General features: G+C 55.0%; 1 protein-coding gene across 5 annotated transcripts; it reads right to left on the bottom strand.

Moving 5' to 3' along the window:
* Nucleotides 1-1372: 1372 nt before the first annotated feature.
* CNDP2 (carnosine dipeptidase 2) lies at nt 1373-20323 on the bottom strand. 5 transcript variants are annotated; one of them, XM_059138770.1, is made up of 12 exons: nt 20220-20322; nt 17393-17483; nt 16177-16320; nt 12635-12797; nt 10430-10518; nt 8422-8622; nt 7326-7410; nt 6270-6430; nt 4201-4365; nt 3195-3336; nt 2844-2991; nt 1373-1896 (listed from the first exon to the last, which is right to left on the bottom strand). In XM_059138770.1, exons 2-12 carry the CDS (start codon nt 17450-17452, stop codon nt 1833-1835), a joined length of 1422 nt encoding a protein of 473 aa, XP_058994753.1. In that variant the 5' UTR covers nt 17453-17483; nt 20220-20322; the 3' UTR covers nt 1373-1832. The 5 variants fall into 5 exon arrangements, with proteins under 5 accessions (XP_058994753.1, XP_058994752.1, XP_058994755.1 ...); XM_059138769.1 differs by lacking the exon at nt 20220-20322 and adding an exon at nt 18480-19260; XM_059138772.1 differs by lacking the exon at nt 16177-16320 and having other exon boundaries at nt 20220-20323.
* Nucleotides 20324-21847: the final 1524 nt, after the last annotated feature.

Here is a 21847-nt window from a genome sequence, read left to right on the forward strand (position 1 = left end):
TCTCTTGAGAGCCCAAATTGGCCCACTGTCACATGTTGACAGGAAACGGTACAAAGCCAAAGAAAGGACACTGTGAACGGCACTGGATCAGGCTCGTCTCCTGACCCCATGCAGCAGCTCCCCGAAGCCGGAGGATGCCACCATTACAGTTTTCTCCGAGGGAGTTTACCAAGGGTTCTCCATGAGTCCTTCCCCATCTGAGGCTATGCAGTCTTTCTCTCCGATGGCCTTGGGACGAACGTCATGGCAGAATCACGGTGCGATTCCCAGTGTGTCTTCCCTGACCCAAGGAGCGATGGCACCGGAAGCCGGGCCCATTTCCTGCGCGCACCCCCCGCCCCCGCCGTGTGGTCAGGAGCGGCCACGTGACCTCCCGAGAGTGAGAGGCCGCGCAGGGAACTGGGCCTGGCCTGCACTGCGCCTGAAAGCACAGGCTGAGATGCGGCGCGGGCCGCTGGAACTGGAACGGCCACTGCGGAGCAGGAGACGACCCAGAGCAGAGACCAGGCCCGGGGGACGGAGGAGCTGCCGCGCCAGCCCAGCCTACTTGCGCGGGCTTGACAAGGAGAAACACGTTAACGGCCACAGCCACAAAGGCTTCAGTCACAGTGGCCTATGTCCTCACTAATGCACATAATTCAGGATTCTGACATGTCTGTCATCTTTTCCTGGCGCCATTCCTGAAAGTGACAAGAGCGGAACAAACTTGGCATTTCCCTCCAGCACGTGGAGACACTCAAGTTCCTTCAGGTGGGAAAGGCTCCTCTGAGCTGGTCTTCTGGGTCGAGGACGTGGCCTGCTGAGTTCTGCCTTCCTCTGCAGGAGACCGGGCGGCTGGACTTCGGTCGGGGGCCAGCTGCCCACAGGGGAGTGGCGGCACAGGGCGAGCTTTGGATTCTGCACGTCCGAGCCCACCCCCGGCACAAAGCAGCTTTGGCAATGCTTCATGACAAGAGTGCAGTCTCGTCCACGCTGCACGACTCTACGCCCTGATTAGGAACCAGAGTGGAGGTGCAAAGAACCCAAGCGTGGTGGCTCGGAGGACTAAGCCACACGAGTGTCCCCGGTGAACGAGTGGTGTTGGATGGGGGAGGGATGGGGAGGCTGGGAGGAAGCTGAAGAGGCTGCAGGGGACAGGGGCTTCCAAACACACTGCAGAGAACCCAGGGCTCTCAGAACCACTTCCCTGTCACCATCCTGCCTCATTCAGTGTTGGGTAGGAGGACCCAGGGACAAGCACCACCACTCTGCCTTTCCTTGTGTGCGCTGGGGAGAGAAGGCAGGTGCCGGGCCCTCCCCGCCCCTCCAATGCCCCCCACAAAGGACAGGGTACCCCACAGTGAGTCCGATGGGCAGGAACTCTCCGAGAGGCTTCACTTCTACTTTTTTATTTGGCAGCACATACTGAGAACAAATAATCCTTCCAATTAAGTTTAGGTTTTGACAAATCATAATAAAGAGAAGACAGGAGACACCGGTACTGGCTTTAGGTCGTGCGAGCAGGACAGAACCCACACAAAGCCAAAGGATAAGAAGGGGCGGCCCCGGGAGGCGCCGGGTGCCCCCGACTAAATCTCCCCAGCGCACGCATCCGAGTCGGGAGGCAGGGATGGCCGGCCCGCACCGAGGGTTCCGTGCAGCCCAGCTGGCCAGCCGCCACAGCCCGCAGTTGTGTGCTGGATCCTGGCTGTTCGCTGTAGACCTCACGCTGCCCACCTCCAGGAATGTGGCATGGTCACTCCACATATGCCGGACGAGAGGGCGAGGAGAGCGCTGAGCTACACGGTCCTGAGTGGCGGGGACGGGTGGGGACGGGGCAGCGCTCCTCGCTCCTACAGCTGGGACACCTCGTACAGGTAGGCAGCCAGCATTTTGGTTCCTTCTATGTAGTTCAGCCTGATGGAGAAGAACAGGCCGTCGTGTCGGCTGCTGTCCAGCGGTCCAGGCGTGCGCCCGGTGTCCTTTCCAGGGCTCCCACTGTCCTGGCTTGCTGGCCTTTAGTTCGCTGGCCTTGAGAATTTGGCCACCTGGTTCTCAAGTGTGAGTTCAGTCTACCTGCCCCTGCCCCACTAGGGACCCATCCTGGTCGTGGTCTAACAGAAGACACAGGTCCCACCCAGTACCCAGTACTTAAGAAGAAAAGCTTCACTTTGCTCACAGCCTCTCCCTTTGTTTGTTTGGGTAAGAGGCCTCCCCTGTGCCTGGATACGCAGGTCTCTGTCCCTTCCCTTGACGTCTGTCTTAGCCGGTGACTAGCCTACCCCCGTGACCCCTGGACAGCTCCTGTTCTCTGTCCTTCCTGGCTCTTCGTATCACCCACGGGTCCTCCCTGCCTGCCTGGACCCTCCGCCTTACAGCGCTAACTCAGGGACACCTTCCATCCCTGTTGGTTGAAGAGCCCGCCTCATGTACGCATCAGCCAGAAACACAGAGAGGGGGCTCGGGACCAGCAAAGACACCGACTTTCCAAACAGGCGAAGCACGGAGTTTCTGTAGGAGTCCTGGATGATGTCCTGAGACAAACACGGGCACTGGCTGAATCCTGCTGTGAAGAACCCCCCTGCCCAGGGCCTGTCGCCGCCTCCCACTGGAGGTGCTCGCTAGCCTGAAGACAAGACGGCAGCAGGCAGAGCACTGCCCTTGGGGGGCCTCCCTGCCCCCTCCTGCGCTCCTCTCAAAGCGGCCAGACAGGTGGGGCAGGAGGCGGCGGGGAGGGAGGAAGGAGGAGAGGGAGGGGGAGTAGGAGGAGGCTCACCCAGGCTCTCCTGGGTTTCTCACGGGCAGCCATGAGGAAACGAACGCAGGGGCAGGACAGGGGCAGGACACAGGACCCAGAGCCTCACCTGTTGAGCTTCTCATTCTGGGAGTGGGCTCCGTCGTCCGCGGAGCCCACAGGCAGCAGCATGACGTTCTTCCCCGTAGCCTCCTGGAAGGTCAAAGTCACAGGAATGCTGCCACCTTCCCTGGTGAGGTCGGGCTCGACACCAAACACTGGGGGAGAAGAGTGAAAGACACGGTGAGCTTTCAGGCGGCGAGGCTGGGGACCCGCAGCACTTACTACCCAGCGACAGGAGTCCGAACCCCAGGTGTGGCTCGGGCACAGCACCTCCGCTCTCCAGGTGGGCGGCGGGCACGGCCCCATCCTGGGGGCTCTCCTCAGGGCCCTTGCCTGCATCCCCAGGGAGAAGTCTCACCTGTTTTCAAGGCTCTTCTCCCAGCCATGTAATGAGGGTGGTTGAAGTCAGACACCCAGGGCTTCCCACCGTGGCCCATGTACACCTTGAACTTGTTGGGGCTATGCAGGTCGGCAAACTTCTTTGTCAGGTAGCTCGTGACCTGCGTCACAAACGAGACACACCGCACTGTAGTCTGGCCTCAGCGCCAGTGCTGAGGTCCCTCTGAGGAGGGTCTAGAGGGGGGTTGAGGGGGGCCCGCAACGAGTCTACAGTAAGTCTACACCTGTCTACAGAGTCTACGATGGATGTCGTTTCTCACTTCCTGCTGCGCAATACTGAGCACGACAGTGGTAACAAAATCAGGGATTTTATCAAAAAACAAAATCCAACAATTTGAAGCTAAAAGGTACACTTTCATTCAAGCAACCTACCCTTTACAGATGTTCCCACAGGATGATACTTAAATCAAGTCTTTAAAAAACATCCCTTGATGTGCTTTACATTAATCATCATATGCAGACCAAGACCGGGAGTGGAGCCCGGCACTGACGGGGGCACATCTGATGACAGAAGCTCGGGCCTCAGTTTCCTTGCAGTAAGGAAGTCTCTGATGCCATATCTCCAGGAAATCTCAGAGGAGGGCAGGGTTGACTGCCCCCCTCTGGGATTTTCCCCTTCTGGAATCCAGCCTGTCCACTCCTCACACTGGCCCAGATGCAGCTCCTGTGGGTTCTCCCTGTAACATACTTGGCCCGAAGCTGGTATCTGCCCGGAAGCCTTACAATGAGGTCAAGGGTCAGGTTTTAGCACGTTTCAGCAGTGACAAAGGTCACACGTGATGCTTTTTATATGGCCTTTATCTCTGATCAGTTTCTGAACTGCTTATTCAGCCAATTATGGGGTTGCGAGGAGTGAAGAAGTAGGGAGGTGTGGGTCTGGGGTTCAGTGCCCTCCTGAAAGTCTTCGTGCTCCGAGTCCGCCGTGGCGAAGCCGCCCCAGCCCACGTCCCGGCTCCCTCACATGCCTGCTCGCTGACGACTTCTGGAGTCATGTTGGGCACGAGCCTGATGGAGAACTTGCCAACCACTTTCCTAGGAATCACGGTCTTGGCCCCTGACCCAGAAAAGGCACCTTCGATCCCGTGAAGGGAGAGGGACGGGTAGCGCCATCGGTGCATCAGGATGTCTTTCTGCCGAAAACAAGAAAAGGAGTCAGTGGGCAACACTGCTTATGAAAGAGACAGCAATGGCATCTAAGTTCCACCAGGCGGCCCGCGGCCTGGGGTCCACACCATCATGGGCATCAAGTACCGACCCAGGAGGGCTAAGACACGAGCCTGCCCCAAATGTGCTCTGGAACCTGCTTTGACACAGCACAGTGTGAGGGCTCTGTCACACTCCCGCAGCCTCAAGCATGGTGTCTCCCAGCTTCCCTGCTGGTGGCCAGGAGAACCACAGGGTTCCCACCAGCCCCGCAGAATTGAAGGCAAGTCATGAGCCCGCCTAGATCAGAGCTCCTGCGGGGCCAGAGGCACCAGGAGCCAGGAGAGAGAGGGCAGCATGGCGCAGGCCATCTGTGAGCTTCCCACCCCCCGAGGGAACGGAATGCAGGGGTAGTTCCTACGGGAGCAGAGCCAGGACCGTCCACGGAGCCCTGGGCCCAGAGACCAAAAGCATCGTCACCCTCTGCCAAGGGACTGGCCCAGAGCAGGCCCTCATTTCCTACACATGTGCCTGAGACCAGGGCCTCTCACGCCCACTGTGCCCAGCAGTGGCGCAAGACAAGTCCGAAGAGCCACGTGGCCACCCGAACAACAGGCGGGCAAGGAGAAAGGTGACGCGGCTCCGGGCTCCTCAGGGACTCCGCCACCTCATGTGTGGACTCCCCACCTGTGAACCAGACAGGGTCAGTGAGACGGGAAGGGAAACACGTGGCCCGAAAGGCCAACATCTCACATACAGGCGCTAACTGCTAGGCGACAAGGCAGGAACAACACCAGGAGTCTGTTTGCAACCAGCTTTCCCAGAAACACCCTTGCCCTGGACTACTCTCTCCCGGCCTCAGGCCCCTCCTGCCAGCGGTCCCCCTGCCAGCAGCGCCCCGCGCCACCTGCAAACTCCCGCTCCAGTCAGGCCCCCCAACCCTCCCCTGTGTGGCCTGCTTCCAGATGCCCCCAGACCCCCCCTGTGCCACCCCCCCGGCTCCAGACTCTTCCCACAGCGGCCCAGCTGCTCTCCTGCCTCACTGTCCCCGCTCTGACCCGCATCGCTTCTGCCGCCACTTGCCCGCCAGGGAGGGCTCATCACCTCCTCCCTCGGCTCAAACCCATCACGTCCGCCGTCTCCCAGAACAGCACACGCGCTCCTCGGGACACCACGGGCCTGCACACCGGGCCTTTTCAGTGTGAGTCCCAGGCCGCCCAGGGCTAGTCCGCCCCACGACCAGCTGGGCTCCCTGCGCCCTGCCCTGGCACTCACCCCTGCTGACCCCTACCAGCCTCCCCTGGCCCTGGAGTGGCCTCCACACTCTGTCACACTTCTCTGCCCATCTGTCTCCTGGCGAGAGGAAACTCACGGGCTGGGCCTGGCCGTATCCCTCTTGTATCCCAGGGTCTGTAGCTGCAATTCTACTGACAGCTGCATCAGATGTAAACGCACACTCGTGCCACACAAGCCAAGGACGAGACTAATTAAGAAAAAAATCCCAACGCAACTTTTTCTTCATAGTTAAGTAACTACTTTGAGCCAATGCTTTCCATGTGGTCCTTGGCTGTTGAGGACACCTTTAATCATCTCTGTGCCCGGCGGTAAAACATCATTTTGCAAACGCAAATCAGGCAGAAGCTGCCTGCTACTGTGTGTTCTCTGTGTACGTTCTCCAGCTCCCGAGTTGTCAAAAGTCAACACGTGGCATTTTTAAAAACCTCCTCCTTCCAATTCCAAGCCTGGTAATGTGCTGCTTTCCAGCGTCAGGACTACCTGAGGACCTGGGGACACACGCAGATGCCTGATCTCTGCCGGCAGCCCTGGCTCCCGCCCATGGGAGTCCCCAGCACAGGGCCTGGTGGGAGGCGGTGGGCGGGGGCGCACCCACCTTGCAGCTGTGCAGCAGAGTCTCCGTCCCCACGTCCCTGGCATACTCCTCCAGGTCAAAGTCGATCTGGTCGTAGAGCTCCAGCTCCTCCTCCGTCACGGGGGCCACTGCCTCGGTGATGCCGGGGATAAGGATCTTTCCTTTCTTGTCCACCAGACAGCCTGGGAGGGCACAGAGGAGCGGTGCTCACCGGGCGGGCGGCAGAAACGCAGCAGCAGTCCCACGGGGGGCGGGGACCCCACCCCAGCAGTTCCAGTTCCTGGCAGAGCACTCAAGCCCTGCCTAGGAACAATCAGTTAAATGTCTGAACAACCCAGCGAGGGGAGCAGTAGCATCTCCCCACTGTAACAGAGATGCAGAAGTGGGGGTGACCTGTCCCCTGTCACGGAACAGGAGACCGACCAAGCAGACTGCCTCTGGCAGGCTTCCTGTAAAAGCCACTACACTGACCAAGAGTTCTTTTTCAATCCAGGTTGCATAAGAAACTAGCGGCTCCCAAACGAGGGAGTCTGAGATGAACAGAGTAGAATAGGCAACAGGCCGCACGTATGGTGGCCGTTATCCAAGAGGGAAGGGGACAGAGCTTAGGCTAATCCTGGGATGAGGCAAAGTTTCGTCAGCCTTGACCAGCAGGATGCCAGGAGGATGGGGCTGGGCCTCCCTCCCACAGGGTGGAGCAGAGGGGGCCCTCGCTGGGGTGCTGGGATGCCAAACAGACTGGGGCAGGTGCCCTCCAAGGGACAGAAAACACAACTGTGTCCTGTGATCCTACGGGACCGCTCAGACAGGGACGACGGAGCCAGGGACTGCCCGGGTTGGGTCCCTGAGGTAAGGCAAGGTTTAGTGACACACGGAGGGGTCCAGGGAGACAGAGGCAGAAACGAAGCATCTTCACCTTTCAAAGGGAGCAGTGAACGGGAGGAAGTGGCAACAGGGAAAGAGACAAACGCAGTCCACAGAGAATGGGGACAGCGCCGAATGCTGCGGACAGCCTGAAACAAGGCCACTCCGGCTTCCCCCGCAAGTCACCGGGCAGTGAGTGGAACCCGTGCTTACCCATCAGCGTGATGAGATCCGTCATGGCCTCGTGCACCGAGCCCCCGTACACGCCTGAATGCAGGTCTTTGTCACTGCACTCCACCTGGACGGACACAGAGAGCCCTCCGTCAGCCGCTCGGCGGGAACTCAGCCTGGCCACGGTGAACGAAGAACATTCACGAGATCCTCAAATCCTCAAAATCAAAATCTGTTCCCTCCAGGAACAAAGCAAGGCATTTACTAAATTACAAAACTTCGGCAGCAACAAAAGAAACACTCTTTTGGGAACGCGGACCGGGGACAGCAGGGCTGCTGACCACAGGTGCACACACACGGCTTCAGAGACCTTGCGCTCTTCCGCTGAAAGAGGATGCGCACCATGAAAGGCGGCCTGTAAGGACCTTGAGCCTGAGGACCTGTGGCCAGCACCCGCCCTCTGCTCCCCCTCACTAGCCTGTGACCGGCGTCGGGTTTGCGGCCTCGCCAGGCCCGAGTCTCCACACCTGTGAAATGGCCGAGTGGGAGTGACTGACCACAGCCCCTGGGCTCTTGTGTCAGACTGTTGGTAGTCTTGAGAGACGAAGGGCTCAGGGCAGCAGTGACGATGACGCTGGCATTTTCAGCCTCCAAATACTCCTTTACAGGAACCAGTTCGCTCAGTGTGCTAGACCCGGCCTCGTCTGTGGAAGGGACGCGGGCTCACCTGAGCCCAGCCCTCCCGTGTTGCCCCTGAGCCCGGCTTCTGCGTCAAGCACAGCCACCCGGTCCCCTCGAGATCTCTGGTCTAGGCAGAACTAAGGGCTGAAAGATGAACATCCTAGTCTTTAACAGTACGTCTTCCTGCAGTGTTTGCTCAAGTCAGCTCTTAAATGGCTACAGCAGCTCGTCTTTCCTCAACGGCTCCAAGACAATTCTCCAAACACCCGGCAGCTCGAGGTGGCACAGAATGGACTCCGGCTACACAATCTGGAGGGGGGGTCACACGAAGACCCGGCCCACGGAGAAGGCTCTGGGATTCTCCATTGCACGCGGGGCCCCCTCCTACTACGGAAGGACAAGGGAGACTGCGGGCGGGGAAGAGACACCACAGAACACGAAGAACTCGACACGATACCTCGATGAAAAAGTAGCAAATGCCCCTGAGCCCGTAGGTGATGCAGGGCTTCTTCTTCCCCAGCCAGTAGTTGTCGGAGATGCAGACGTAGTCCACGTCTTTGAAGAACGTGTCTTTCCGGGAAAAAATCAGGTCGTCCAAGCCTTCGGAGCCCGACTCCTCCATGCCTTCCAGACAGAACCGGACGTTGACTGGGATTTCCTGCGGGAGGGAAACAAGCGTGGGGAGGCCTTCAGTTCTCACGCGGTTTTCTTTCTTAGGCACCACACACAGGAAGTCACCAGACGCTCTGCAATCACAAATCTCACTCAACTTCCTCCAGAGCCATCGGGTGGGCTGTGTGCGCCCTGTGGTGACCCTTAGTCCTCACGTGCTGGGCGGTCCAGGCTCATGCGTGCAGCCGGCCGCAGCCACACCCGCACTGCGGACTCCTGCCAAGGACGCCACGGTGTGACCACACTTCCTACCTGCAGGGACCGCTGCGCGCCCCAGCACCCATCAGGAGTCTCCAGGGAAGCCCGAGTGACTCTCTCCATACCACAGGCCACAACACAGTGTGGCAGGGATTGGCCACCACCCCCGCATGCCAGAGCAAGAGGGCACCTGCTCCCATGCCCGGGCGCTCCACACCGCGACCCACCACCTTCCACGTGCCGAAGGCCCTTCTCCCGCAGAGCCCACGGAAAGTGCGAGGCACTGCCCAGCTTCGCTCCTGCTCTGTCTCCCAGGCTCCCCAGCGCCTGCAAGAAGTCGCCCTTCCACAGAGGAGCGCACGGAGGGGCACCTAAGCGAGGTGACTTGCCAAAGGTCACATAGGCTACAAAATGGCAGAGCCCCCACGTGGACACAAATCCCTGGGGTCCTTGTTCAGAACTGCCCCCAGAAGGCCCTTTGCTCCACCTAGGTCGCCCCCTGCTTCTGCCTCCTGAGCACAATCTTTCCTGGGACCTGGCATGTGGAGGGGCATAAGTGAAGGGCTCTGGAGGCTCCGCCCTGCACACAGCACCCTCCTCTTGGTCACCCCCAGATCCCAGGGGGCCCTGGAGAAGGGGGAGCCTTCACGGTCTCTGAGACCAGTCAGCTGGAGGTTCTGAGCCTGTGCTCCCTCCTGTGCAAAATGACACGGTGGACCAGAGAGTCCCAGGCCCTCTCCAGACCCACCACTCGCCCTTTGACAAGAATGCTTGTCTTGTTACTCTTATTTTATCGCAGTACAAGATAAAGCATGATGCAAAAACGGGCTACACAATGGTGAGGAGCAGGTTAAAGACAGTTGAAAAGATGAGTAAATAACAAAATACAAAGTCTCTGACAGCTAGAAGTCTGGGCGCCCTGTTCCTCCCTACTTTTCTATTTTACAAACTTTAGATGGGGACAGGGATTTCAATTAAAGAAATGTATCTTAAAAAATAAGAATCTTTCAGAAGGGACGCCTGGGTGGCTCAGTTGGTTAAGGGGCTGCCTTCGGCTCAGGTCATGATCCCAGTGTCGTGGGATCAAGTCCCACATCCGGCTCCTTGCTCGGCAGGGAGCCTGCTTCTCCCTCTGCCTCTGCCTACCACTCTGTTTGCCCGTGCGTGCGCTCTCTCTAACAAATAAATAAATCTTAAAAAAAAAAAAAAAAAAAAAAAAGAATTTTTCAGGAGGATAAAAACCACCCTGAGAAAGCTAGGGGCCGCCCACTCCCACACGGCCCACGGCTTAGCCTCCGGGTGAGGCATCTCAGCGGCAGAGCCTGCGGCTGAAAACTCGAATTTCAGGTGCTGGCTGGGGTCCCATTGAGTCATTAATACTATGACCTCCGGGCAACTATAAAACAATTACAATTCCTAAAGCTGGAGAACAAACCTACAATCTTACCTCTGATCCCACTGCGCTGATACAGTTTTGGGGGACCTTGCCTTCTCATATCCTGGGGATCTTTGATCTTTACGGGCTGTTCTGGGAACACACAGCCCTGCTTTGTACCGCTCTGCTGGAGCAAGGCAGTTAGCTGTGATTCGAGTACCTGATTTGTCTTCTGGAAGGCTTCCAGGGCATTCAGCCAGCCGGCCACTGGCCCCTTATCATCGGTTGCGCCTCTCCCATACAATCTGCCTGGAACAGCAATCAGCAGGCCCAGTTACAATCCAAGGAAACAGACAAGAAAGCGCGTTGCTGGTGCACAGCTGACAGCATGTTAGCGCCGCCACGGGCAGCTGGCCCGAGACCCCCTCTTCCAAGCGGAAGCCCCATTTTCATTCTGTCCGAGTCCCGAGTCCCGCTCCTCCAGTCCGGTGAGACTCTGCCAGAGAACTCCCCATAGTCACTAAGAGCAAGCCCGTGGCTGCTCCCAGCTGCCCTCCCCTCCTGCCAGCAGACACCGCCGTCAGCCAGCGCCCCTGTCCCTGCCGACGCAGGCCGGAGACTGCTGGGACTGCTCCAAGGGGCAGCCGGCTCGTTCCTTCCAATCGACCTCCTCCGCCAGCTGGTAGCAGATAAAGGTAGGCAACCTAGTCATATGTAGGACCCACGATGCACCATCAAGAGAGCACTAGAAATCTCACATATCCCCAGTTGTGACACCTAATTTGGTAAGGAGAAGACTAGATTCATTATTTACTTCTCCACGTTATCCCTTTGAAAACCAAAGGACACGTCCGCTACTGCTTCTCCTCCATGTCGTTAGTCTCAGGATCCCCCTCTGCACACCCACTCCTGGGACCCCTAACAAAGGCTGGTGGGCATTGGCCACCACAAAGGTCACTGGGCCGTTGAGTCCAGACCCTGCTCCCCACCCTGTCCTATGATGCATAAGCTCATCAGAGGGGGACCAGGCCGGAGGAAGGACAGCACTCGGGCCAGGCGTGCGCAGGGCTCAGTTCCTCTCTGGCCAGGTCTGTAACAGCCAGGCCTTGGACTTGCTCATTTCCAACGTGTTTTTAGCATTTGACAGTTGCAGCAAGAGCACCCTGAAGCTGAAGCAGCAGGACGCTCCCAGCCATCGCCACTTTGGGAGTTTCTTTCTATAAACTAAACCCACTTCTCACAAAAGCTACAGAATTCTCCTAAAAAGCATCCTTGCTCCTGTGGCAAGCACTGACTGAATCACTTACTCCGACATTCCGAAACTGTGCGGGACAGGGTTGTCCAAGGCGCTGTGCTCCTCCCTCCCGCCCCCCGACAAGGAGAAGAACGCGGCCGCCAGCTGACCACCGGGAAACGTATCTGTGAGACGCGCTGTTACCCCGCTTCATCCACGCCTGAGACCCTACCGCGGGTGCCTGTCTGTCAGGTTTGGGAAGGAGGGAGCGGGAGGCCTCCCAGGACAGTGGGTGAGCAGTGCCGGTGCAGAAGCCGGGGTCACCTGGCACAGCTGCCAGAGCAGTGCTGAGGAGAGACATGTGGGAGGGACAGAGGAACCCCGCTGAGTCTCCTGAGAGGTGTCAGGGTGAGACACACGGCACTGAGGTCCTCATGCAGCAGGGAAAAGAGGGGAGGAGGGCTCGCAACTTCAACAAGCAACAGGCGAGCTCTCCGCAAGGGGCGTGTGGTAGCTGGGGGGGAGCCCCGCGGGGACTGCGGGCCCACAGGAGCACAGTGGGGGTGACGGTGACCTCTAGGTTTGTGGAGGGGCAAGGAAGGTGGGGGGACCGTGTGGAGGCGGGGGACGGGAACCAGGAGGAAGGGCAGGCCGGAGAGCAGGGGAACAGCCGCGCGTGTGCGGGGCTAACGCTCAGCGGGGCCTACTGGGAAGTCAGCGACCACGCTGTGATCCGACCGTGGCGCGGAACTGAATTCCCTCAGTGACGTTGCTGCAAGTGCCCAGTTTCCTCGACCGTGCACGGTAACGGACACAGCTGACCCCGAGCCAGGGAAAGGTCTAGACAGAAACCCAGCGCGTCCAGCTATAAGGACTTGGATTACAGACAGTCCAGACTTAGCCCAAGGGGGCGACACACAAGTGAAGGGGCTTCCTCATCTGGCCAAAGACAGTCGAGTACAGAGACGTGGAGATTCAGGAATGAAGGCAGGAAGAGGCTCCATACCAGAGGGGTCAGGAAGAAGGGAGGGCAGCCTGGAGTGGGTCCTAGACCGACAGTCTCAAGTGCCCATGGGTGTGTGGCCCAGGCAGGGCTCGAGGACCATTCCCGAGTGATCATTACGTCCCCAGCCAGTGCACCCCCTCAGGTAGAAGAGCAGGAAGGCTTCTCCAGAGCAAAGTATCACTTACCGTCGCGTTCCACCAAGGTGAAGGGCTCGCTGTCCCAGCCGTCCTCCAGGGCTGCCGGCTGCACGTCCAGGTGTCCATAAATACACACGGTTTTCTTCTGCGGGTCGGAGCCCAGCTTGCCGAGTAAAATGGGAGGGAGCGGAATCTCAGAGCCGTCAGGGAGCTAAGATTCAAGAAGGAAGCAATTGAGCACAGCCTTTGTTTAAAAACGTGGTGCTTATAGTAGATATTATTCAAGTATCTGGACCATTTCATGTGTTCTTATCAATCAGCCTATATCGTAGAGTTCAAGAACACAGTGTTCTGCTGCAGCAGTAATGGACAAGACATTCCTTCCCCATAATCCAGAGCACTTAGACTGTATAATGTTCACCAACTGTAGGCAGTTTGGTAAATTTTTAAAAGCTGATTTTTTTTTTTAACTTTTACATTAAGAAAGCATATTATGAAGACTTAAGTTTGGGGTACAACTTTGCTCAATATTTTTTAAATAATGGATGAAAACTACTACCATCTTCTTTCTTTTTTAAGATTTTATTTATTTGACAGACAGAGATTACAAGCAGATGGAGAGGCAGGCAGAGAGAGAGAGAGAGAGGGAAGCAGGCTCCCCACTGAGCAGAGAGCCTGATGCGGGACTCGATCCCAGGACCTTGAGATCATGACCTGAGCTGAAGGCAGTGGCTTAACCCACTGAGCCACCCAGGTGCCCATACTACCATCTTCTTAAAGCAGGAGCTACACATTTGAAATTCTGCATGTGGATCACAAATGTGCACAGAAAAGGATGCAGACCAGGACAAAAGAGAACAGAATTTGTAGCAAGCCACAGTAAAACCAGCAGAGAGAGCCGGAGCTCCCTCCTCACACTCAACTAGTCTCCCATAAGCCCCTAAGATCAGGAGTGCGGGGGGACGGGGGGTGGGGTATCAGGGTATCAGTCAGAGCACTAAGTGGACAGGTGCTCTAGGTAGCGTGCAGGCCGCCAGGATTCTTGCAGGATCTGTCTTTCCAGTGAACTGCGCTTGGAAGCACTCACCTCAATAACTCTTGGTAAGCCACAGCACAGAATCATGATTTTTAAATGACTGGTTTTCTCTAAATAAATTTCTACTCAATATAGCTAAAATACTGAAACACTTTACCGTTTTTCTGAGATGCCAATTGAGCCCACAGATAAATTTGTGCTGAAATTCACACTGCAAATTGCAAATCTCTGCCCGGGCATCTCTAACTACTTGCAACAGGGAAGAAGGAAGTCTGGCTAGAAAGAGAGTCACGTGCTTACGGGCTACCACGGAACGGAACCGCTCTCCTGGAGGACCTGTCTGGACAAATGTCTTCGGCAAGGCTTCCACACGTCTCCCCGCTTCTGCCCATCCCCGCGGCCACCTCCCTGCTCCAGCTCCCAGCCCTACACTCACGGCCCTGGCGCCCCACGGGCCTGAGTCCATCCTGTACACTTGGTTCACTTCTTCCCTCACCTCACCGTTGCTCACAAGCCACGACTGTCCCATTTCCTCAGCACTTCTGTCTGGGGGTCAGGCAGGACCAGTGACCAGTGACCAGGTCCCCACATGTCCTGGCCACGCGCCCTTTCCACCCTCCTGCCTGGGCAGCAGCTGGGCAGCAGACAGGCCCGACTTGACGTTCCCGCAGCAGCCGAGGCAGTGGGCCCGATACCAAAGAGCCTGCCAGCAGCCTTCCCCACCGTCCATGCCCACCTTCGATCCTTGCCCGCCAGGGGCCCAGGCTCTGAGGTCCATCACTGAGACCCGAGCTCCAAATGTCACTGTTCCCCCGGAAGCCCGAGGACGCCCCGGCTTCTGCACCTACCCGTGATAACACCCAACTCCGCCTCCGCACCTGCCCCACGTCACCACGGCTTCCTAAAGTACGGATCACTGCTGTGACATGAAGGGACAGCAGAAGAAGCTGCCGCCTTACACTACAAGGATCTCTGCGGAACTTTTCTAACAGTGATGAAATCAGTCAATTCCTTGATAAGAACAGGTCTTACGTAACTCGGGAGGGCTGCGGTCATTTATCTTTTGTGGAAGGCTCTTTCTGAAGAAACGCACTGCAGTGCCAGTGTCAAATAGAATAAATCTACTGTAATGAAACAACTCTTGTAAATTGTTTGCCAGCTAGATTTTTGTTTTGTTGTTTTCTTACTGTATAAGGAAAAAAGGGAAGGGGAGCAAATCAATTATGCTTCTCAAGAAAATATCAAGTGGGGAAAAGTGTCAGGAAGATACAGTGTATCTTAGGTCAATTATTACATTTCTGGCCAAATGAAATCTCATACATACAATACTGAGTGGGAATCAGGACACCCATGTTTGAATCTCCTTCACCATCAACTGATTGTGGGTGCCCAGTGGAGACACAGCCCACCTGGGCCTCTGGGTTCTTCTCTTTATGAAAAGACCACATGCCACTGAATGTCCACGCATAAAACCCTAAGACTATAATACCAGCAGACACTTCGGTCACCAGTCAAGAGAATCGAGATAAGCCAAACCCTGTCACCCCCTGTAATGTAAAAGAATATTACAAACTTGGAAAATACATGACATGACACATGCCATTGGTGTAGGACTTAAAATCATCTGAAACTAAAAAAGTGAAATAATATACCATTAGTGAGATGGTTCATTCATGTCAGGAAGAAAATGAACCAATGTCACCGGTCAGAATTCTACAGTAAAATGCAGCTGGGCCCCCAGGCCCAGTAGCTCTTTTTCAGGAATGAACTCATATAAAAGTGTTGTTTCTACCAGCGGGGACACAGGGAGCACAGCACAGTGACTGGGGGTCTTGATCCCTTTTACACCTACACAGACAGTGTACAACTTCCTAGTTTGAATGCACACGGCTTTCTAGGGGGCAATCTCAGTAATTTTCAAAGAGTGACCATGACATTACTTCTTCTTCTTTTTTTTTTTAAAGTAGGTTCCACACCCAGCATGGAACTCAACTAGGGGCTTGAACTCACAACCCGGAGATCAAGAACTGAGCTGAGTCAAAGTCAAACGCTTAACCCACTGAGCCACCCAGGTGCCCTGACATTAACTTACTTCTGAGTAACCTCAACACTTGAAGAAAAACGCTGAATATTACAAAAGCTTTGCCCCCATCCAGCTGAGAAAATTATACAGTTTGGTATCCCTATCAAGACTGTTTTATTTGTTTTAAAGACAAGCAGATTATCTGAAGCAAAAGATGGTTTAAGAACATGCTGAGTCCTACCTGCCTGGGTGGCCCAGCTGACTGAGCGTCCAACTCTTAATTTCAGCTCCGGGCATGATCTCAGGGTTGTGAGATCAAGCCCCATGTTGGACTCTGCATTCAAAATGGAGTCTGCTTGAGATTGTCACTCCCTCTCCCTCTGCCCCTTCCCCAGCTCACATGTGCCCTCTCTCTCTCTCAAATAAATAAAAAGGAAAAAAAGAAAAGAAAAAAAAAAAAAAGAATGTGCTGGGTCCTTAGGTAGGTCTGCTAACTGTGATTCTGCAATTCCCAGAGCACTAGTGCCATACCTTCTGCTTTCCAATATCTACCAATTCCACTGAGCCACCCAACTGTTTGATCTCTGCAGCAGCAACTTCCAGCATCTTCCTGATTTCGCCTCTCTTCTCGGGCCACGCAGATACACTCTGGATGGCTACCCATTCTGCGAGTTTCTGTTTGTGGAAAATAAGCAAAAAGGGATTCTGGAAAGGTGTTCCTTTAAGGAAGGAAGAGTATTCACAAATTTGCTGCCTGCAACCACTCCATTTTTAACATGATGGCTAGATGTCAAAGAAAAGAGCGATCACATTTGTTTTTTGTTTAACATTTTAAAAAACGTGGCTGTATCCAGAACTACAGCATAACAGAAAGATGTCAGATTGTATGTTTTTAACCATTAAGCATGAGATGAATGTGAAATGTACAAAGTTCCATAAATAAGTCTGAATCTAACAAAATTACGACTACAACATAGAGAAAATACCCCAAATTTTCACAGTCTAAGTTAGTTTGTTATTCGTGCTCACTATGGCCAAGTTCTTTGCAGTATAATTGTTAGACTGAGAGTCAAGATTCCATCTGAAATGTCTTCCGAGAATAACTTTAAAGCACAGTTCTCTAATGTCAAGAAACAGAGTGAATTCACAACATTACCAAATCATTTCAAACAGATGAAATGCAAAAAGGAAGTTAGATTTCTTTAGTCTCTATGTATCACATGAAATTGTACATGCAGATTAAATAAAAATCTCTCATTAGCTCTACTATTTCTGGAAAAATATATTTTTTGTCAAGAGCTAAAAGGATAACTGGCATACTATTACGACGAGGCCGAGGAGAAGACTCTAGCTAATACACATACACTTTCTTTCGTGGGGAGAGCTGGAAGCGCCACTCTCTCCGCGAACTCTAAGTGTGTAACACAGGACTATTAACTACAGTCACCAGGCTATCCCAGTCAATCCCTGGAACTCACTCATAACTGAAGCCCCCACCCTTTGACTGACCTCTCCCCCTGTCCGCCAGGCCCCAGTAGCCACTATTCTGCTTCCTGCTTCTGAACCTTCAACTTTCCAAGATTCCACATATAAGGGAGATGATGCAGTATTTGTCTCACTCTGTCTAGACAGTATTTTTTAATACTTAATTTAAATGGCACAGCTTCTACTAGTTTCTTGAAAGTTCCTCTGAGTCCTGCTGGATTAAACCTAATTTTAACGTTTACTACAATAAACATTCCCTTACCTTAATGTAGCGATCCTGATTTTGATCGACATATTTAAACAGGGTAGTGAGGGCAGACATCTTTCAACCAGATCACACACCTTGAAGGCTCCTGGAAGGAAAAACCACCCGTCAGTACTGCCAGTGAATGGCCTGACTGAGCAGCAGTCCGGAGTCCTCCTATTTAAACTGATAAAGAGCTGCCCCGCCCTCAAGGCCATCACGAGGACTCCAGGAAGCGAGCAGAGAGGCGTGGAGAAGCAGTTAGGGTTTCACAATGATCTCCTTCTCTTTTCTCAGAAGGAAAATATGCACAAAATTCTGTCAAAATGGCACATAACCAAAGAAAGGGTCTGAGCTGAAGACCGTATGTGATGTAAATTAGAAGCAGGTAGTTCCTGCTAACACTGACTTACCAGCACTCAAATTTTTTGGAAAGCACACAGAAAACTTCCCATTTACTATTACCACAGAGGAAATAATCACTCCAAGGATGCCAGCAAAAGTGTCACATTCTGCTACTGTCACAAATCCACAACACAGCAAACAAAACCCAAGGAGAGGTAGGTAAATTGTTTTAAAAGTTGATAATCTGAGCCCAATAGTCAAAGACAACATGTAACACCCCACAACGGCCTGATTAAGATAAAGGAACCTCTGTGGAAAGCACAGCCTCCCCCCAGGGTGCATTTGCTATCCTGTGTGGGACCCAACACACTCTGCTCCACCTTGCAAATACAGGGGAAAGGAAATCATCTCACTAGTCATCTTTAAAATGGGAATGTATAGGAAACAAAAAGGATCCTGGTTTGGGGACTTCCAAAACTGTCTCCACCCTCCGACTGACATTTCAAATTCTATCAAGTGGCAAGGCTGGCCCGAAGCAGCCATCGGAAGAGCTCAGCCAGACCACAGTGATACCAAGGATGTCAGAGATGCAGCTATAGTCCCAAGATCCTACAATATCTAGGTAGTTCTAAGGCCTGGACATACTGTAGACACAGAGTACTTTTTTCTGGGTATGGGCTTCCAAAGTGATTGCTCAGCAGAGGAGTGACTGTATAGTGACATCAGGCCTGGCAGCTGTTGAACGGATTAAGGAAGTTACCCTCTAATCCGTGCGCAGCAGGACTTCGGTAAGGGCAGGGCAAACCACCCAGTTCTCAGAGCCTTCTTCCTCCTCTCCAAACCACAACCACTGAGCATAAAATATTTACAAAGCTCCTAGTCAGCCTAGCCTGCTTCAGCTGAGGCTTTTATCTGAAAGACAAGACAGTCCACAATGCTGGAGAGGCATTTCATGAGCACTAGTAAGTCAAATTTTCATGTCACCAATAATGCAAACAAAGAAGCTATCTATGACAATTCGCCACGCTGGGCACTTTTCCTTCAGGTCCCTGGTCATGATATAGCCCAAATCCCAAGCTCACTGAGCACACTCTCATTAGTGCACCCAAATTAACCAACGGCAGGACGCCTGGGTGCCTTAGTCCATGAGGCGTCTGCCTTCCACTCAGGTCAGGATCCCAGGATGCTGGGATCGAGTCCCACACGGGGCTCCTTGCTCAGTGGGGAGCCTGCTTCTCCCTCTGCCTGCCACTTCCCCTGCTTGTGCTCTCTCTCTGAGACACACAATCTTTAAAAAAAAAGAAAAGAAAAATTAACCAATGGCCTTCCATTGGTTCACCCCAATATATAACTACCCAAGCTGCACTTTTCCCAAAGACTAAACAGAGACAGGCCTGCTCAGCTCTCCATGCCAAGTCCTCAGGGCTGGCTAAAAAGTAACTCCTTCCCGGAATTAGTTACCTAGTCAAAGGAGGTCAAGCCAGGGCCAGTGTCGCCCTCCCACTCAAGTCTGGGTTATTCCTGTCCCAACCTGCCACTCCTCCCCATCCAGGCCCCAGCCCACGACCTGGGGCCACTTTCACTGTCCCCCCCACCCCTCCCCCGCGAATCCCACCGATGAAGGTAAAAGCGATGCGTGGGAGTGAACAAGAGCACACATTATGCTTCCAAAATAAATGCCAGGAGCTCTGAGATGTCCTGGGGGCGGGGGTGACATTCCGTAAATGAGGCGGCCAGGGAGAGGCAAGGCCAAATGAGACCGGCAGCACCCGGGCCCCTCTAGCGATGCCTACGGCTGACTTTGCTCTGAGCGCCCCCAGCCTTGTCCCTCGGGAACTCAGGGCGCGCGGTGGAGTAAAGAGACGCACGAATCCTGGCTTTGGGCCCACAGAAGCCAGTGAAACCGGGGCAGGAACCTCCCACGCGCCACTCGGGGGCTTGATCCCAAACACGCGTACAGACCCTCCTCCGCCACTCGTCCCCGCACACGGGCGGGGCAGCTGGCGACGCCGCGTCGGCGCGAGGAGGGCCGTCCCCACCCAGGGGGCGGCTGGCAGGGCCCCGGCCGGGGCAGGACCAGCTCCACCGTCCAGACGAGGAAGCCGCAGAGGACACGACGGAGCGAGCCGCCCCCGGCCCGAACGCTGCCACCTCCCGGCCTCAAACGCCGGCGGGCCCCAGCGACCCCTGACCCCGGGCCTCCGCCGGGCGCCGAGGGGCTCCGGTAGCCCGCGGGGCTCGTCGGGGGCCAGCAGCGGACCGTCTGCGCGCCCTCCCCGCGCCGGCAGCCCGCAGCGCCCCGGACCCCGGGAAGGCCTTCTCCCGACCGGGACGCCCGCCCTTCCCGTCCCTGCTGGCCACGCGGAACGGGCGGCCGGCCAGGCCGCGGCCCCGCTCCCACCAGCCGAGGCGCGACTCCGGCCGTCCCGCGAGACGCGCCCGCCCCGGCCCCACCGAGCGCGCCCGGTGCCGCCCGACTCTGCCCGCGGAAGCCCCTCACCGCAGCGGCCGCCGCGCCGGTTCCGCACCACGTGCCCGGTCACGCCCCTGGCGCGGGCCCGCCTCCCGCCGCCCCTCCCACCAATCCCCGGCCTCGCTCGGAGGGCTGGCGGGGCGTCCCGCCCTGCCCGCCAATCCCAGGCCTCGTCTGCAGATGGGCCTCGCCCCGCCCCACGTCGCCCCGCCCCGCCCCTTTCACCAATCACCGGGCTTGTCGGAGAGCCGGCGACTCCCCGCCCCGCCCTGTCCCGGGGCTCCGGAGTCCGGCGGAGGGGCAGGTTCCCCAGGCCGGAACCCCAGGCCGGAACCCCCCTCCCCGCCTCCCGGCCCGTTTCCTCCTTCTCGCCCGGTTCCGCCGGGCGGGGTTCCGGTCCGTGGACCGCGAGGTCCTGCGGTCCCAGGAGGGGGTCCACGCCCCACCCTCGGGCCTCTCGGGCTGGTCCGGGGCGGTGCCCCCTGCCGCGGCCGGACCTGGGTCGCCGGGCCGCCCCAGCCCCCTTTCCGAGGGAGCAGGATTTAAACCCTGCGGTCCCGGGGGTGATGGCGGAAGAAGACCCCCCGCTGATTTTTGCGGAGTTTTCTCCGCGGGACCGGGGGTGGCGGACACGTCGGCAGAGGAGGCCGCGAAGAGTTCGCACACCTGCCCCTCTCCCACATGCCGTCCTTTTTTCTTAATGGCAAGTTTAATAGTTGCTGTAAATACTTTAAACTAAAATGACCCTCCCGTAAGTTTTCCAGCTGTATCCGTCTCAGGTTGGCGTCAAACTGTAACTCTTTCTGATTAAGATCGAGCAATGAGGGACTATGACGATCGTATAGATCACAATGGTACCGTATCCTATGACGCTCCAATTCCACCCCCACCCCTCCGGCAAGTCCAACTGTACGAAGAGCTTTTAAGGTGGGACATTTATCTATATTAAATAATCTATGATTCATTTTTAACTATTTTCTTGTCGTTGTGTGTTTTTTTTATTTTAATTGAAGTGGAGTTGACCTATAATGGATTAGTTTCAGGGACACCACCGTGATTTAACAATCATAGGAAGTGCCCACCACAGTGAGTGTAATTACCATCTGTCACCAAAGTTGCTACAGTATTCCTGGAAGTTTGTGGCGCTTAATCCCCACCACCTAAATTGCTCTGCTCCCACAACTTTCCCTCTGGCAACTGCTATTTTGTTGTCTACGTTTGTGAGCCTGTTTCTCTTTTGTTGTTTTTTGGATTCCATGTAAAGTTGAAATTATAAGGTTTTTGCCTTAGCGTAGGACCCTCTAGATCCATGCAGTTTATTCTGAGTGGAGAGATGTTATTATTTTTTTTTATAGCTGGGTAATAGCCCTTGTGTATATATCTCACAACTTCTTTATCCATTCATCTGTCGATGGACACGGGTTACTCCCGTATCTTAGTTATTGTAAAATTGTAAGTAATGTAAATTATTGTAAGTAATGCTGCAGTAAATAAAGGGGTGCATAGATATCTTCAAATTATGTTTTCATTTTCTTTGGGTAAATACCGAAAAGGCAATTCCTGGATTGTATGGCATTTCTATTTTTCATATTTTGAGGAACCTCTATACTGTTTTCTAAGTTGCACCAATTTACCAATGTCACCAGTTTTTTAAT

Source organism: Mustela lutreola, chromosome 11 (genome assembly GCF_030435805.1).
Source record: "Mustela lutreola isolate mMusLut2 chromosome 11, mMusLut2.pri, whole genome shotgun sequence".
Classification (NCBI taxonomy): domain Eukaryota; kingdom Metazoa; phylum Chordata; class Mammalia; order Carnivora; family Mustelidae; genus Mustela; species Mustela lutreola.

Bases quoted from the DNA above. Each gene is read 5' to 3' on its own strand.
- CNDP2 (XM_059138770.1), bottom strand. From the start codon at position 17,452: ATGTCTGCCCTCACTACCCTGTTTAAATATGTCGATCAAAATCAGGAT. The intron at 12,798-16,176 runs GTATGGCACTAG...CTTGAATCTTAG, and splicing joins TAGATATTGGAAAGCAGAAG to CTCCCTGACGGCTCTGAGAT. The intron at 10,519-12,634 runs GTAAGTGATACT...TTGCTGTTCCAG, and splicing joins CACCTTGGTGGAACGCGACG to GCAGATTGTATGGGAGAGGC.